The sequence below is a fragment of the Anastrepha obliqua genome, chromosome 2 (assembly GCF_027943255.1).
Source record: "Anastrepha obliqua isolate idAnaObli1 chromosome 2, idAnaObli1_1.0, whole genome shotgun sequence".
Taxonomy (NCBI): domain Eukaryota; kingdom Metazoa; phylum Arthropoda; class Insecta; order Diptera; family Tephritidae; genus Anastrepha; species Anastrepha obliqua.
In genome coordinates this window covers 56894111-56913595 of record NC_072893.1, presented here as the reverse complement: position 1 = coordinate 56913595, position 19485 = coordinate 56894111, and the positions used below count along the sequence as shown (strand labels likewise).

The window sequence follows — 19485 nt, the reverse complement described above, 5'->3', positions numbered from 1 at the left end:
GCGAGGAAAGAAGTTGTGAATCGGAAGCTTCTGTTGAAAATCATGTAAATTTAAGACATTTTTAATTTTTGTGTACGAGTATTACTGATTCAGAGCTTTCAGAAATATAGGCCAATACATAGCTTTGGGAAAACTAAAAATTACTCTTCTGATCAAACGAAAAGAAGCCATTTTACTATAGTATTGATCAATTGGTTTTATAAATTATTATTGTAGATATGTTTTGCTATAAATTTTATTCGAAATATTTTTTTTTTACAAATTATTATTATAGATATATTATATTTTTTAGAGATAGCTGCCTCTTAAAAAAAATTCACAAATAAATTGAAAAAGTCAGTCGAAGTATTGCTATACGAGTATAGACACTCTGAACACAACTTTTAAATAGTTAACCCTTGAGACGATAAAGCACAAGATACCTGCGGAGACGATAAGGCACAAGATGTTTACGCTTGTCTCATAAAGTAAACGGCCAAAGATTTAACTTAAATAAAGGAAATTCGTTTTAAGTCATCTCCGAACGGCAAATGGTTTTTCGTGAGGAGCTTTTTCATAGCATTGCTTGCCTGCCGAGGAGCAACTGCTATTGGAAACAACTATTTCTGTAATTTGGTGTTTTAAGCCCGGTATTAGTTAGGTTATGTTAAATAAATTCAGCGAGCTTGAAACCACTCATAAAGCGTTTGGTCTCTAGTGATACCTGATCCGCTCCTTTATGACTTCAAATCGAAATCATTTAAGATACCAAAGCTTTCCGTGAATTTTAACAATTCTTTCAGTTCTACTTTTGAAGCGTCATTTAGGTAGGTACTTAAAAAGAGAGACGTCAAACGCCTAGGTCATACTTTTAACGATATGGGGGATGTAAGCAATAAAAATGGTCGAAGGTTTCTCCTATTTATTACTCATTACAGTTCCTGCATACAGAAGTCATAATAAAGTGAAATTGTAAATCTCATTTTGTAAGCTTAATTAAGATGAATGATATTCTAGTTTGAGAGTTTTAATTGCATACATTCGTAGTAAACTAATAAAAGGTACACATAAAAATAAAAAGTATGTTTAATGACATATAGAAAAATTAAATCAGCTTTTGTTTTTACATACACAAATTACGTTTGCTTGCATTGCTAGACGAAGTTAGAGTTTGTAATATTTTATTACCAATGGAGAACGAGTTGGGTAGCTCACGTACCTCAATAAATAAAATATATCTACCTAAAACTGGTTACAAACATGAAATAATTACTTTTCATAGATATAGTTATGCCTTAAGGGTGTCAAGCAGTTTTCACCTAAAAGTTACTTTTATAGCGTCCCCAGCACCATCAATCATACGTATCGTTTTTAAAGTCATGCAATTTCCCACATAAATTTCAACTCTAGTATAGTCAACCTGAATCAAGTGTGTGTGCGCATAGCCACTCTGAGATCCCCGTGACTGTAAATACGAGTATACCGCAAACTTCAAGTGTTGACAGTCATCAAAATATTTATGTCCATGTCTTGTTATCATTTAGTAAAGACATTATTCAAAACAGTCTTGGTGTGGCATGAAAGTGTAAACAGAAAAGGAGAATGAAAAGTGAAAAGAGTCGCGTTTAAAAATAAATAAAAAGAAACAAGCATTTGTGAACTCGTTAAAAATTGGATGAAAGCACTTCCAGGGGGAAGGAATACAAACAGAAATAATGACTACTGAATAGGAGAAAAATATTATATAATATTGTATATTGAAGTTTGTCTCAACTTTTGTCAACGTGTTTGGTTTTTGTTTCTGGTTTCCGGCTTTGTTGACTATCATACAATAAATATAATATAAAAATGCCCTTGTAAATTTTCATTACATACGATTCTCAACAACATAAATTTAATGTTAAAAGACGTTCTTGTTAGCTATCTATTTTTTACACTTTTTGCAACTGATACGCAACCGCCAAGATTTAAAAGCAACTCGATAAATTTTTTCTCCACCAAAATTTTTACAATTTGCTAAAACATAAAATTTCCAAAAATTTATACATTCATATACATCACACATTCTACACATTTTTGCTTTTGATGAAATTTTTCTACATATTTTGTATCAAAAACCAAAAAACAAAAAAGACGCTCTTCCTTGATCTTTTTCATACCTACTTACTTATGCCAAGGAATATTATAATTTTGTTGTATACCTTATGATCAGAAAGTGCAGGGAATGTTTGAATAAAACAAAGCAAAGTTAAATTTCAGGCAAATTTATTTTATCTCCTTCAAAATATGGCCCGTCTGAAGCAACACATATGTGCCAACGTTTAACTCAGTCCCTCATGAACCCCTGGTAGCCCGACGAACGGATGGCCTTCAGCTCCTTCGTCGCATTCTCTTTGATCACCGACCGACTGAAATTTCCTTCCAGGAAGTGTAACTTGGCAAATAAAAAGAAGTCGCGCAAGTGAATACGGTGCTTGCACGATGGTATTTACTTGGTGTTAATCCAGCACAATTTGGGTTCGGTGCGATGGCGCGTTATCATCATGCAAAATCCAAGAATGTTTTGCCCACATATCCGGTTGTTTACAACGTACAGCATCTCCCATAAGTGGCAGATGTATGTCTTACAGTCCTACCAACAGAAAAAAAGTGGACTACGTGTGCGGTTCGCGGTACCGTTTCCGGTACTTTTTGATCATAGAGTATGTAACAGCATAAAGGAATCGAGATAGATATAGACATATGTACCCGAAAATGCTGATAATGAAGAGAAGAATGGAGTTATTCATATTTGTATATCAGCGCGCACGATAACTCAAACAAAAATTAATATATTTCAACCAAACCACGCGTACTAGATGTGCATTCAATATGGAAATCTATTTGTAATAAATGGGTGAGTAAGTTGAGTGCATTGCCTGGACTCGAGCAAAATACACCCGATGTTTGCAAACCTTATCTTTCTCCCGAGCTAGGTATGGTTGCAGCTTTTATCGAGTGCAGACCACCAAACGCGTGAACCATAAGTAATAAAAGGCCTCACAATCGCAATGTAAGACCAGAATAAGATTTTTGGTTGAGTTGGCAAGAGTATTTTTTTGCAGGTATGTAGCGCTATATTTGCTTTTTTAGCTCTATATTCGATATTGGATGTACAACTAAATTTGGTGTCAAAAATTACGCTAAGAATGGAGAGTGAATTGGAAAAAATGTAACGTTTAGAGATTTCGTTACGCGAAAGAGAGAAAAAAAGATACAACGTAGAGAGAAGGAGAAAGAGAGCTATACAGAGAGTTGTAAGACAGAGTATACAGATATATAACATAGAGAGAAAGAGAAGGAGAGCTATACATCATAATGTTACGCGACAGAGAAAAAAAATCAGAAAAAAAGTTGCTGGTCATGTTGCAGCGCATAATATCAGTAAAACAGCGGTACCAATCGGACGACGCACATCAACAATCCCGCTTAACAACAACAAAACGATTAACGCTAAACGATCACATTTACCATTAGTTTGTGCTTGTGCGACGAATGGTCTCAGGGAAGCACGTATTCTGAAGTTGTTTACGAATGTGATAAAAAACATTCGCAATCATTAGTTTACGTTGCTTTATCCCGAGTCACTCATATTGAAGGCTTGTGGATTATAACGAACGGAAATGATTTTAGATTCTACTATGGTCGACGAGCATCAGTCAGTATGTCTCATTTACAAGATGAATTCCGGTACGTAACGATAGTCTCGTTAAATAGACTGGAAACTGTGGATAAACAAATCATCGATTTCATGACTCAGAGAAGAGGGCTATCTGTATATACTCTTAATTTTCAGAGCCTACGAGCACATTCTGCAGATTTAATATACTCTGTCATCCGCAAATCGAGTATAGTACTTTTGTCCGAAACTTGGTTAAACGATAACGAGGATATTAGTACCTATACCAAATTTCAATTGCGTCATCAAATATAAGCGACTAAATGTTAGAGCTGGTGGTATGGCAATCTACCACAATCAAGATGATAGCGTAAATATCGTCACACCAAACATGGAAATGACTGCAAGGCAGTCTCAGTCATATTCATCAACAGTCACACCAGTTGGCGATGTTTGCATTGCAGAATGTCAAACGCTGAATGGAAAAACTATTGCCATAGCCGCCATCTATATCTCACCGAACCAAAATCTTGATGACATAATATATTTCATTCACCGCTCACTACTGGTTTACAGCCACGCAGGTGCAAATGCACTTGGAAAAGGCGAAGACAAAATTCCATTGATTCTCGGGGGAGATTTCAACGTAAATTTCGGATCCAATGATTATTTGCCGTTGATTCAATTTCTTCGAGAAAGATTCGGTTTGCAGATAAACAATAACCCTAAAGAATCAACAACAAAATCCGGAACTACACTAGATGCAATTTTCACAAGTTATCTAGAAAATATTGAATCACGTACATATATTTCATATTTCAACTATCACAAATCAATTATATCAGTATTACCAATTGAACCACCAACAGATAATAGCATAATGCATATATAGTTAATAAAATCGAATTTTGGTTACACAAATTTTATACTGTTGTATTTCTTTTGAAATTATCCCTGTCTCCTTCTCTTCCTCTCTCGCTCTTTCTCTCTCTTATTCACACTCATTCACACACAGAAGTTTCACTTCTACCACGTGTACGATGCTGCACATGATTTTTTTTTTTTATGAGAACTTTCTCATGGCAGAAATACACTCGAATGCTTGCCATTGCCTGCCAAGGGGTGACCGCTATGAGAAAAACTTTTTGTAATATATAAATTGGTGTTTCAAGCCCGGTTACTTTGGACTTATACTCACGTAGCAGCCCATTCCAATACTTCCTTCATAATTGCACTAATTATATTCCGGAACATCCCTATTATCACCACATCGTCCGCATGCGTTATTGTTCTAATTCCCTTTTTATTGAAGGTTGAGGGAATGTTGCTGACAACCAGAAGCCGTAGCAGGAGCGACAGTACGCCTCATTGCGTGGTACCTCTGTTAGCAGACCTCCTGGTGGTACGACTACCATTTTCAGCTATAAATTTCCCGGTTCTTAACATTCAAATAATCCATTTACTCAGAACTGCTTCTTAGCCTAACATTGTTCAAAGCTCCTTCCATATCACTCTGGCAGAGTTTCTTGCTTGTGTTCAATTGGTTTTTCTATAGTGCTCACTTCTATAAGTGCCGAATTTTAGCCTGGTACTCTAATGGAGGTTTCCTGCATTTATTCAATTTACTGAACCAGCTGGTAAACTGCGTGATACTTTTCAGTAATTGAAGACGATTCTCTGTTAGGCAACAACTTAGACGAACTCGCACGCAGTATAAGTGTAATATTCAATTTTTACAAAATATGCACCAGTTACAGTATTCATCAGCTTTGTATCAACATTCCCGAACTCCCATTTACAGTACACTTCTAAAAATAATTGTAATTGGCGTAGTTATAGGAACAAAATGTTTATATTGAGTGGATAAGGTTGATATTCTATTGCTCACTGACGTCACTGCGACAAGAACACAAATAATTCCTTGCCATTTTATAATGTTCAAGTACTTCCTAAATAATTCAATTTAATATACTTTCATGTCATAATAAATGCAACAACAAATAGAACAAAAATAAGCGGCAGTGTTAACATTCACCTTCAGAGCTTGGCGTAGGTAATGAAAAGAGAGACTACAACGCCAAGGAGCAATGTCTAAAATGTGGTGGTAAAAGCGATAATAAGAAAAAAACATTTTATTACAACAACAATATACAACAATGTCTGACAAGCACTTTGTCCATAGTAAAGACAGCACTCGACGTTTTGGAAAGGGAGATTCGTTGTACAGTACCGCCTTAGGGTAACGGCAGTTTACTAGTAGATATGAGCCCGCCTAAGCGTCAATGTCACATAAACAAATACTTATTTATGTGTGTGCATTAGGTTGACTCGTCTTCTTTGGTTTTTAACTGCTTTTATGCCACACCAGAGTGGTAAACTTATCATGACAAAAATTAAGACTGTCGTTCGCCTTTGCGTGCACAAGGGTGGAACAGTTAATGCACATATTCTTTATCACAAGGTAGGTTAGTATTGAGTACGATCAAAATCGAACGCTATTCAACTCCATCCACGATATAACGGTTATTTTCCAAAATGTCAAAATAACGATATATTATATTAGCAATTAGCAAATCTGGCCAAATTTGTATTAGGACTGATCAGAGTATATAAAAGTTCGGCTTCGTGCGAACTTATACTGGGATTTCCAGTCAAACATTTTATATGATACTATTGGCACAAAAGCATAACGTCTTTTGTAATAATTGATGGACCAACTTTGACTTTATCGCATTAAATTTTGGCTAAAGTAGTTAGAGAGATATTTTTGAATGAACTACTGTCCTGCTGGCCGCTGTATCCCAATGGGTTCGTGCGTGACTATTATTCAGTAGAGCTCGTGTTCGAAAACCGCTGTCGGTATGAAACACAAAATCGTAAATTTGTATTTTCTAATAGCTGCAGTTTCATAGCAGTCAACGGTAAATATATTTCTGCCACGAAAAAAACCTCTGATAACAAATCCTCTCCCATTCGGGAGCGGTATAAAATTGTAGGTCCCTTCATTTGTAAAGCAACATAAAAGCGATTATCATAAATTAAAGGTGGATTTCGATCAAACTTCTAAAAAACTCAAAATTTCTTCTAGTAAACGGCCGCCGCAGCCGAATGGGTTGGTGCGTGACTACCATTCGGATTTCAGAGAGAGAACGTTGGTTCGAATCTCGGTGAAAGTCCAAAATGAAGAAAAAGTGTTTTCCAATAGCGGTCGCCCCTCGGCAGGCAATGGCAAACCTCCGAGTGTATTTTTGCCATAAAAAAGCTCCTCATAAAAATATCTGCCGTTCGGAATCGGGTTGAAACTGTAGGTCCCTCCATTTGTGGAACAACATCAAGACGCACACCACAAATAGGAGGAGGAGCTTGGCCAAACACACAAAGAGGGTGTATATATATATACATATATATATAAACGGCCGCAAATGGGAACTTATTTACAAATTGTATCAACGAAAGTTAAATGGACTACTTCGACAGCAACACTTTACGGTTTTAGAGCTAAGAGCATAAAGTTCGCAACTGCGGCGCTGGTTTCGTCTCAAAGGCATATTGAGCTCATGACGTGTGGTCCCGTGCATAGCAGCTATTTAGAAAAGTTGATAGATGTGAGAAAAGCATAAACCATTCCACACATCTTTTCGACTGGCTTACAAATAGAAAATGTATTAAAAGCGGCTATACTTATTTGGAAAAAAGTTATATTTTTTTACTGAAAATTTGGAGAATTTGTTTTGTGATTATTGGAAAATACCTCTCCTAAGTTTACTTAATTTTTTTTTAATAACGGAAACAAAAAAGCTTCGCAAAAATGTTCAACTAAAAAATAAAAATATTTTATCAAATAATTTCTTTCTAATACACTTTTATTTTGTTCTAAGAAATTGAAGAAAAAAATTATAAAAATGTTAAAAGCAACGAAGATATTTGACTTTAAAATACTCCGTACCAAAAACTTCCTTAAAGGTGCCCTTCAAAAACTAATTTAGTGGAGTCATATCGACTGTTCAAATCGAATAAATTATTGGACAGAAAAAATTTTAACATCATGAAGAGTGGTTAAATTTTAAGGGCCGATTTTGAATGTGAACCACACCTAAACATCAAGTTGTTTTCTGTATTTCATTTAATATTTTTCAATTTCAGACTATCTCAATTTAAACCATGAAAAGATACACAATCGAGTAGCGCGTTAAAGTTATGCAGGCTCATTATGATAACGGGCGTTCAAATCAAAGTGCATATCGCGAACTTCTTGAATAAAATCATCTTCAGTGATGAGGCACATTTTCACCTCAGTGCATTCGTCAATAAGCAGAATTGCCGCATTTGGGCGAATGATAATCCACAAAGAGTGACTGTTTGGTGCGGTTTATGGGCTGGCGGCATCATTGGGCCGTATTTTTTCCAAAATGCGACCGATCAGGCAGTTACTACGAATAGTGTTCGCTATCGTGAGATGATAACGAACTTTTTATGGCCCGGATTGGAAGATATGGATGTGGCCGATATGTGGTTTCAACAGGACGGTGCCACTTGTCACTCACCTAACGAAACAATGGCTCTTTTGCGCGAAAAATTTGATGGCCGAATAAGCTCACGTCGCGGCGTTGTCAATTGGCCGCCAAGGTCATGTGATTTGACACCGTTGGACTTCTTTCTTTGAGGTTATTTGAAAGAAAAGGTGTACGTCGATAAGCCAGCAACAATTCAAGAGCTAAATGAAGAGATAGTTCGGCACATTAATGGCATAGAACCTCAATTATGTGTCAGCGTCATCGAAAATTTGGACCATCGGATGGAGGTGTGCCAGCATGCGTAATTAAGCCGTACCAGTATTATCATAATAAAGAGAAATGACAATAATTTCTTAAAAAAATGTATTTTATTCAAAATCAATAGCGGCCCTTGAAACTTAACCACCCTTTACATACAAAATATAATGAAGGGCTTATGTACGTATATAAGTATGTAATCTCACAAATTGCAAAGTTTTCTTGTCGATATTTTCCTTTTAGATTCTTTGTGATAGCATATGTATATAGCAACATCCCATAAATATGGGGAAACCATTAGTTTTTGACTGGTTCGTATTTGCAGCGTAAATACTTTTTCCAGCCAAACATTCAGCTATTCTTGCCTTTTTTAAGATTTATCCCATGCATAACTTTTCTCTTAATTTCGTAGCAGTTGAATATTATTTGAAGAACGTATTTGAAGAGGTAACTCTTAATGCACTGATGTTGCGGCAAAAGGAAAGGAGAACAGTTTGATCAGTTGGGTCTCTTTTTTTTACTGTTTATTAGTTTTTGTTGTAAATTATAGTTTATTGTGTAACAAAAACCACATAAATTCAATCTTGCGATTTTATAAAACAATTTAAAAAATTCCATCATTTTTCCATCCCAATTCCACTGTTTAGAATTTCTAGAAAGGTTTTTGGTATGCAGTTGTATAATTTATTAAATTTCAGGGCAACTAAGGATAATTTTGCTGTTTCTAAAATCCTATTAATATTTTATGGTTATTTCTTAGACGGTCTAACAAAAACCATATAAATTCAATCTTCAGATTTTATTAAAAAAAATTTAAAATTCCATTCTTTTGCCATCCCAATTGCACTGTTTTTGTTAGAGTTTCTAGAGAGGTTTTTGGTATGCAGTTTTATAGTTTATTTAATTTCAATACAATAAAGAATAAATTTGATGTTGCTAAAACATCCTATTAATATAATAATTTTTTTTAGGCGGTCTTTTTTAATTTTCTCCATATTACGAACGCACGGGCTTTAAAATTGTCTATCAATTTTTTTTCTTTAACTCCGAGGTTTAAATTTTAATGAAAACTTGTATAAATTAAATGTTAAATGTACAGAAGACTATGGTAATCCACTTTATGCAATACTTTGAATTCAATCGCTAATAAACTGTTGAACTAAATATAAACATCGCTCTGCTTCTCATTCATGCGCGGTATTTCATTCACCACTCTCGAATCATTATCTTCATTCATGTGCATCGGTGACATCAAATGTTTCTATTTTAATGCATTTAATCCAGCGCCTCGAAGCCAAGGAAAAGTTTTAAGGCAAAAAGTAACAGTATTTAACTTGTACACAAAATCTTCCATCTTTATGGCTCGTAGTCCCACAAAATGGCTGTAACATCTGCAGGCTTGTTTACATTATTTTTGCAATCCCACTAACACTCTAATATTTGCATCAATTCGTATTTTACTTACAATATCACCCAAAATACGTTAAAGCCCATTTTATTTCAATTTGTCTGTTTGCGGTAATTTAATTCGCTATTTTCTAAGCGATAAAAATAAATGACGCAATTCAAAGTGTCACGACAAAGAAAAAGAACCAAATATTTGCCAGCGGCCACACTGCAGGCGGGAAGACTAAAGAAGTATAAGAAATGTTGATAATGAATAGCAGACATCTGTGGTTAAAATACAGCAGCTGCTCATACCAATACGAATAGCACAAATGCTGGACAGGGCCGACTGGCTGCAAAAGAAAAACTTAATTTTTACTGAACGCAAATGCTTTTTCTCTCACTTCTCTTTGCTATTTGCTTTTACAGTATTTTTTGGCGCTTATTCATTATCCATTGGCCTTTGTTTTTCCTATGTTTACAGGATTTCGTTCAAGGACTTTCGATATTGTCGCGCGGCTCTGTGGAGGAGAAACTCCGTTGGACATTCTCGTTGTACGACATCAACGGCGATGGCTTCATAACGAGGGAGGAAATGACTGATATTGTGACTGCCATTTACGAACTGATGGGACGCCTACCGGACGAGTGTCCCGAAGAGGAGAAAATCAAATGCAAAGTCGACCACATATTCCAGGTGAGTGTGTAGAGCAGCAGTACCATATTTGTTGAAAATGCTGCAGACAAGGCTGCCTGAGCTTACAAAGCATAAAACATAAACGAAATAAATAAAAAAGTCAAAGCATAAAGTTTTAGCAGCGAAAACAGAAAGTGAAGTGAATTGTGGAAATGGCGACCAATGCGGCTTGCCGTCCAACGAAGCGTCGAATTGGCATGCTCAATCTCATTGCCGTTTCGAGTAAAATCGTGTCTGAGCTGACATTGAGAGCTTTTCATTTTATATTATGCATTCTCGTTTCACGCTAATTGGCTGGCTTTTCTTGTTTGCATACATATTTATTATTTGCGAGCAACAGCGGTAAATTGTGTCATAAATTATTTTCTATGGTAGATGGGATTTAGATTTGATGACTTCGGGGCTTAGTGAATTATGAATGGTAAACTCGCTGCTAATATTAAAAAGAAATCGCTTTTTAATATTCCGCTAGTGTCTAGCGGGAAAATATTTCAAATATAATATAAACATGCCGTGAAAAGTGGTATGCAGCGAGATTTGAAAATGGAATGGAATTTGTTCACACAAAGTTCAGATTATAGTACAATTATTTAATGAGTTTTTAAATTGTATTTTCCAGTACAAAGCAGATATCTGAAGAACTGAGTGGCATTAGAAAAAGTAACTATTCATTTTGTTGGCCCACTAAGCTACTTTGTTGAGCAATGAAAGTTTTTCGCTATACATTTACCACTCACACCTTTTGATAAGGCAATCGTGGGCCAGGTTTGTTGGGTTTTGCGACCGGATTTATTCCTCAGACGATGTTCAACAAAAATCCCACATAAGATGCTCATGGGTGAAATTTCACGTATTAAAAATTTGCAGAGTTAATTCAAAAATTTTTAGTTTTTAGTTTTAGTAGTAAAGCGAATTTTCCAGATGTTTTTTTGAGAAAACTCTTTATTAATCCAAAAATTTGTACACATATTATGTAAATATTTATTTGGAAATGAGCTGCAGCTGATCTTAGAGAGCTCCTTTCAAAAAAGATATTTGCGGTAGCCACTATATCTCTTAACTGGATGCTCTGAAATTAAGAAACCAAACAGATTTCGTTAAAGTAATGTTAAATGGCGGTTCCTCAAAAAAAAAATATCGATTTTTGACCAAAATGTCGGCCTTAAATTGTGTATAGAAAAAAATATTTATCGGTGAGAAAAAATCTTCGAATAATTACTAAAAAATATATTTAACAAGCTCGTCTTAAAATTTGAGACTAATTGGTTTAGCCGTATTCGAGTAATGTTGGTCACCGACTTTGAAAACACCATTTTGAGGAAAAAGCGTTTAAAGTATGAAAAGCACTTTCAAGCACTCTGAAACGCTTTTCCAAATTTGCGTGTAACTTCGAAAATATTCACCGGAACGATTTTAAAATTTTCTGTGTGCATTCTTAAATATATTTACATTAAGAAAGTAAAATAAAAAAAATCAATTTTTTGAAAATTCTAACTGTATAAACCATGTATGTCTGTATCAACCTGCACAGTCAAACCAATGTTGATCTTACCGCCACAAAGTAACCATGTTTTTATACCGTACTGGGCGGGCTCTGATGGTACAAGATGGCTCCGAATTCTTCCTACTGGAAGATGGTACAATTTTTACAAATAGCATCGTACGTCAATTATATTTGACACTCATGAATTGTTAAGCTGCGGTATACAAATAGACAAACAAGGCACTCCGCAAGGGCGTGGAATGAGATGTAAATTTTTTGCCAATAATCGGTCGGTGGTTTTGAGCGCAGCGAGAATATTGACGTCGATTTCCTAAACGTGTCGCACCAACTGGTCAAACACTCCGCGGCTTAGCTACTCAACTCGAACAGAATTGAACCATACGAAACTTACAGAGCGTGGACGCCACCGGTCTGAACGTTCGGCCGAGAATATCGCGACTGTGGCTGAGAACGAAGAAACATCAACCATGCGACGGGCCACGCAAGTGGGCATCACCAGACCGACCCTACAGCGAATTTTAGTCAAATTCTTACATACGTTACCCACTTACCGTCAGTCGCATGTAAATTACTATCAAGCCATCTTCAGTCTCAATAACAAATAGAACAATTTTGTGTCGAAAATCATGATGAGCAACGAGGCGCCACTCAAAGCCACTATGTGGTGCGGCTTTCGCACGGTAAGAGTGATTGCATACACAGCTCGAACCACAATGGATATTATGAATGAAGTGCTTTCAGGTCTCGTAATCTCCAGTAAGATCCTAGACTACTTTCCTTGTGGTACTTGGAACCGTGGGTTTATACCAAGATGCCTCAGACAATCCTAAACCTTAAGGAGAATATTCGATAGAAATGCGAAGGGTCATCACCAGAAATCTTGCGAAAAATCATGGAAAATGTGATAAAATGGGCACAAATAAGTTTTAACACTGGATGGATATAATTTGCTCTACTTAACAGAAAAAATTGTAAAAATCCATTATTGCTTTAAATAATATGTTTTTGTTTTTTTGTGTTCAGTAAAAAAAAATATTCAAAAACAAATTTTGGTGCTTAATTAAGCGCATATTTTGCCCATATATTGCTTGAATTGGCACCCGCGACGAAAGGTCGATAGCTGTTCATCGGCGGCCACATTTTTATATAGCACACATTCATAATTTTTGTTTCAAAGCCCATTTGACTCATAAATCTCTAATTGGTATTAACTTGTTAGTACTTGATAAAACAGGTTTACAATTTCCAAGAATCTTTCAGCATGGTAGAGCGAAAAATTGGCCTTCCTGTGCCAACATTCTAAAGATTTGCAATACAATCATCATTGGGTCTCTACACTCCGCTCAAAATCAAAACGCCAATATGAGCGTGAATCGAAATATCGTCGATATTCTTTCAATCAGCTCCAAATACTCACAAACCTTCAGACCTTTTTTCCAGTTGAATTTTTTATCACTTATTAGATAAATGATGCCTCGAATGTATCTCGTAATGACACCCCACACACTTGCAGCATATCGTGTTACACCAACACTTCCAGATATAATTTGGTCTAATTCTAGCTTCTTTTTCAGATGGTTAAATACTTCAAACAATGCTTTTATGCCGCATTCTTGTCTTTTTTTGAATTGAACTATTTTCGTTTTTACAAACTGTTATCAAATTGCACTGCTTTTCCAAGCATCCTTGCAAAAAGTATTCAAAACCATTTGTCCCACCGTAGGTCAGTCAAAAGACTATCCTCTTCCTTCTAACCACATGTCGCTCAAACTGTCATCTAACTCCACTGTCTGCAAAATATTGTATAATCAGCTAAGCGGCTACAAAAAGTCACTTTATCGTCGTTAAACTGTTGTTGTTTTTACACGCAAGTGGGGAACAAATACAAAATTATGAAAACTTATCAATAAGTCCCTGTGCTAATTGTTTAAGCTTAACTTTAACTTAGGATAGTCGTGGGTTTTTTTAGTTACAATTTTTAGGCCAAGCTTATAAAAAGGAGTAAACCGGGTTGTAAATAAAGACGAGCCAACGTATATATCCAATAATGGATGTCGCAGTGAGATAACGCAGCAAGTACCTATCCAAAAATTAGTACCATAACAGGTCCAGTTCCACTCCGCTCTTAAAAACTGGGTATCTTTCAGTCATATTGGGATAAATTTTGGGTAAAAATCTTGGACTGAACGATTTGTCATCACCATCATCATGCAGAACCCTTACAGCTCGGTGTGAGCTTTAGCTTCCTCCATTACTTTTCTGCATGCATCTCGGCCCATATTCATGCTATTGTAGTTGGTCGCTCCTATGCTTCATAGATCATCCTCAACGTCGCCTAACCATCTTTTTCGTGGTCGGCCTCTTCGCTTTTCACCATACATGCGTGCATCCAAAACTTTTCGAGTTATTCTTTCGGCTGGCATTCTGCAAACATGTCCAAACCATAGGATGCACTGCGATTTAACAAACCGCACGTCGTTTTTGCCTTGTAGGAATTTTTCTACCTCGTTATTATATCTGATGCGACAGAGACAATTTTCTTCCTTAATTAGTGTTTTATATATTATATATTGATTTTCGTTCGTCCACTCAAGAGCTTGCTTTTTAACATTTTAACGTGTGCAAAATATGCTCTGTTTGCAGTTTGCACACGGTCCTGAATAGCAATTGTTGTGCCATCCGCTCTACTAAGAAAGAGTCCTAGATATTTAATTTTATCCACGCTTTCAAATTTATGATCACCAATTGTAAGATCTGGCGCTTTTCTCAGCATGTTAAGTCTTGCGAGGTATTTCGTTTTGCTTTCATTGATCTTTAATCCAAAGAATGTTGCTTTTATTTGGAGTGTATGGAATACTTCTTTTAGAACATTCATATTTCTCGCGAGGATGCCAGGTAATCAGCAAAGCCTTATATCGGTTATATCGGGCTGAACGGTTATGAATTCGATAATTGGAAATGCCGAAGCTTTGCTGACGTCAGCAAAGTTTGTGATAAGTCCCTATTGAAAGCCCCTATAAAATCTATTATTGTTCTTTTATAATTTTTTTAACGTCGAGCTTAGAAAAGCCAAATAATAATAATTGTGACGATCTGAAGAAGCTTCTCATAAACAGTCGAACTGCCGTAAAAAAATATTAACTGTACAAACTCTATTTTGAATTCTTCCCTCTTATAGAGTGCTGAGCATATGTTTTTGAGTTATTTTGCGCTCCAGCTACACATCGACATGAGCTAAATTTTATTTGCATACATAAAAAAGCTTTTACAATATCATCATTATAAAATAAAAAAATTATAAATATAATATCTTTCGCCTTTCTTCTTCTTTCTTTGCAGAAAATGGATAAAAATGGCGATGGCGTTGTGACGTTGGACGAGTTTCTGGAGACGTGTCGAAGTGACGAAGCTATATCACGGTCAATGTCCGTCTTCGACTCAGCGTTCTGACCATATCCGCTGGAGAAACGAGACGAGAGCGCCGGCGGTCACCGGCAACGCAGACAACCGTCAGGAGGTAGAAGTAAGGTAGGCACTGGCGGCGGAACTAATCATAGTCGTACACGTAGTAGTCGCAATAGGCGCAAACAATCATCATTATCATCACAGCAACGTCAGCAGCAGCAGCAGCAGAAACAACTGGAGCAGCAACAACAACAACAAACGTCATTGGATGCGCAAGCTGAGCGCGACAAATGTAAAAACCCCGATAAACGTAAGTCGAATAAGAAAACCCTACAAATACAACTACCAGATAAAGCACAGCCACAGCCACAGACAAAACTACAACTGAAGCCACAACAAATCGATGCACTTGTAAGTCAAAATTTAGCAAACAACAGCCAAAAAATTGAGCGGCGTACCGTTGCACACAGTGCCGAAGCCTCCAAATGGCACACTTCCAGCAGCGACGCCTCCACTGCCTCCTGTGACAGCGACAACGAAGAAGCAGTTAGCGAAAAACTCTCTTCTATGTGTCATCACTGCCTGCGGCCACAATTCGAACTACAGCTGCGATATCTGCGTCCATATCAGCGACGACAATGGAGCCGATTACTACAGCAACAGCGTAGCAAGCGGCACAATAGTAAATCGCGCAAAGAGGTGAGCTGGAGTGGTGGCGGAGTGGATGACAACGAAGGCGGGAGAAGGAGTGGTGGTGGAGGTGGCGGTGGTGTCGGTGGCGGTGGCGCAGTTGCTGTTGGAGTTGGTGGCTACGGAGCAGGCGAGCACATTTCACCAACGAATACCTGCACAAGCGGTGTGCATTGGTCACGACGCGATGTCAGTGCGGCGGTGCGTTATCGCTGTCCGCAAGTGGGCCCCAAGTCCGCACCCTATCACTTCCATCATCCTCAACAACTACACAATGCATATCAGCTGCAGTTGCTGCTGCAGCAATGTGACTATGTGCCGCCAACGTTCTATCAACAAAAGCAACAGCAACAGTTATTTTGTAAGAGGCAAGCAACATTACACAATACTAATTTGGATTTCAACACAACCACCACCACTGCAGCCAACATGGCAACCATCACTTTTGAATGTGAATCGCAATCGCAATCACAAAGGCAACAACAATTGCTGGATCAACAGCAAAGAAATCAAAATATACAAATAAATCAAAATTTACACGCAATGACCACAGCAACAACAACCATCAAAACTGCCACTTCGAGCGGGTGTAGCGAAAATGGCTACACGAGTAACACCAGCTTAGGCGGGATGACGGTGGTGACAGCAAGAGCGCCGGGCGCTCTTTTCGCCCACCCTGGCCGCTCCACTAGAGGCACAGTCAGCGACAGTGAGTTGCAGTTGCAGCAGCATCAGCCGACTACATCCGAATCACCGTCGCTGGTGAAGGTACGCGCCTGGTATACAGTGGCTAAACAGGGTGTTTCTTGCTAATAATAATTTTACTTCTCAATCTTCCGGCTTTAACTCAACTGTGCTCTATATTTACTTAGAAATCCTTGTTAGAAATTACTTTTTTCACTTAACAGGATTTCTGGTATTTGGTTTTGTTTAAATTTATTTTGAGAAATCTGCTAACAAATCATGCGAAATGGGGTGCAATTAGGGATTCTTAAAAATGAAATAATAATAATGGTATTGTACTTAAAGAGTACTCTTGTAGTACACAGCAACACTTTAGGGGATTTTACAAGTGTAAGGTGAACGAAAAAAAACCAGATATGTGCCACGATATCAGCTATTTAGCTTTTTGTAGCCTTAAGTGAGTGCGCCGAGCACCTGATCAACAAGAGTCGATTCCTCAATTCCCTCAAAGTGGTATCAGCAAAGTGGCGGTACAATCAAAATACTAATGGTTTGCTATATACTTATATCATTTTGGCGATATTTTGATGAACGCAAAAAGTTCCAAAATAAGTTCCAACGAAACTGAGCCTAAATACCATGGACCCAATGGTCCCCCTGTAAACTGAAATACATTCTTTGACATGCAGGGCATTTTCACAAGAAGTACCGAATGGATTCTACGCCTATTTTATCTCTACAGCTTCTGGTCATATAAGTGGTCATATAGCCCTGTAGTATTCCCGGATATGATGGCTGATGATAAAGCAAAACTCCGCAGTTTAAAATATAAAAATCTACCTGTTGCTAAAATCTGATCTAGCAGATGTCTTAGATTTGATATCATGCTTGGAATAGGTCACGCAGTCTATGCCTCAGAAGCTTTCCTCGCCCATACATCTGCTTCCGCATTTTCCGAAACATCGCCATTGTGTTCTGGGAACCTATATAGATTGATGTTTGGCTGACGAAAAAATTGAGTGGATCTTCAACAGCCTGAGCCTAGTCATTGCGAGCGTAAAAATCTGAATCGCAGCCTAGTTTTAAAGGCGCTAGGTACGCCATGTTTACCAACTTTTTCAGCCAGTTCCACTGCATAAATCTGAGCCTAAAAAACACTACAGTAATCTGGAAGTTTGTAAATTTCTCACAGCGAGAGTTGTATAGGAGAAGACATCAGATCCGGTTTCTGTAAAAAATCTACCTTCGTAGAAAATGTTTATCTGCGTTGGTTTTGTGCCTGATATAAATATATATATGCCCTTCAATTTGACCCCGCAAGGACAAATGAATAATGAATTCGGACTCAGTAACCCGAAAAATTTACACATATATCAATTTTTTGAAATTTTTCCAGTCAATATTCTAGGTTTGGCCGGAAATTGGCGTAAACAAACAAAAATCTCCGACCAAAGCCCATTCAAACAAGTACCGAGATTGTTTTGTGGACCTTAGGGACGTCCATAAATTACGTGAGGTGTTTTTTTTTTTCAATTTTCTGTACCTCCCTTCCCCCCTGAGGAGATGTCGTGAGATTTTATTCAGCCCCCTCCCCATCCCCCAATCTCACGTGAGATTTTTCAAAATGTGGGTTTCTTATGTAAACGCGTTAGATTGTAGTTAAGACTAGTAATCAATATTGCTGAGAGTTATAAGTGTAATAAAAATTTAACAATACTCGTAGAAGACTTAAATCGTAACTACTGCGATTAAAAAAAGAATATCTACTCTAATTCAGTCCATGGAGAATCATGCGCGGTTTCAAGAGAGACTATTGGGACCAACATGTCCATATAATTTTCAGTAAAATCATCTGCTCCTTCAACTTCGTTCTGATCTATCCACTATAAACCGTTGACGCTTGCGCACAGTAACTCATTAGCTCGTCTTTCGACAATCCATGAGGGTCGCACTTTGCGGTACATACGCGCTTGCTTAACTGGTGCAATGTGAGCTGCTCGCCTGTGCACTGCAGCTCTTATGATAGATGCGAAGTAAATACCGCATGTACTGCAGAATGCGTATACTTGGGCAATAGAGATCATAAGGCGTACTGATAAAGGCATTCAGCGGTTGAATCGGTAGGTGTATTAGAAATGGAGCAAATAAATGTATAACGTCGAAGTATGAATGAAATTATTTTCTTTCGAACGAATTAGTGAATGATCTTAATCATACTACGATTACGCTTAAGATTAAATCTTAAGCATGTACAATCTGGATAATGGACCAAAATAGTATAGTTTTTTGTTTCAATCAGAAAAAAAATTGCGTGATATTTGCCGAGACCGCCCCCTCTCTCCAACGTAAGATTAGATGAGATTTGACTCGACCCCCTCCCCCCTTAAATATCTCACGTAATTTAGTTGTACAAAGTTGATGAGTAAAAGTCATAGCACACTATACATACCTCGCACTTGCCATTTGTAAGTCAACTTGAAAAAGTCGCATAAAAGTATAGCTTTTATTTATACACCTGAATTCGATTTGTGCTTAAAACTTTTAATTGCGTACTCTCCTTGCTTTTCATTACCCTCAATCCCCATACCTTTACCGTATCCTCTTTTTAATGTTGTTAGCCCTTTTTCCCCTCTACAATGGTATCACATGCGATGAGTCTGATATCTCGTGAAAATGTGCTCTCTCGTGAGCAACCTTTTAACCTAAAGCA

At 37.3% G+C, this 19485-nt stretch overlaps 1 protein-coding gene across 1 annotated transcript in view; it reads left to right on the top strand.

Moving 5' to 3' along the window:
• Positions 1-18906, top strand: part of LOC129238163 (uncharacterized) — a 53853-nt gene extending 34947 nt beyond the window's left edge. The window contains exons 4-6 of the mRNA XM_054873198.1: positions 10280-10492; positions 15336-15437; positions 15645-18906. Coding sequence (XP_054729173.1) covers positions 10280-10492; positions 15336-15437; positions 15645-16904 — 1575 coding nt within the window. The 3' untranslated portion in view covers positions 16905-18906. The remainder of the gene's footprint in view (positions 1-10279; positions 10493-15335; positions 15438-15644) is intronic.
• The last annotated feature ends 579 nt before the right edge of the window (positions 18907-19485 follow it).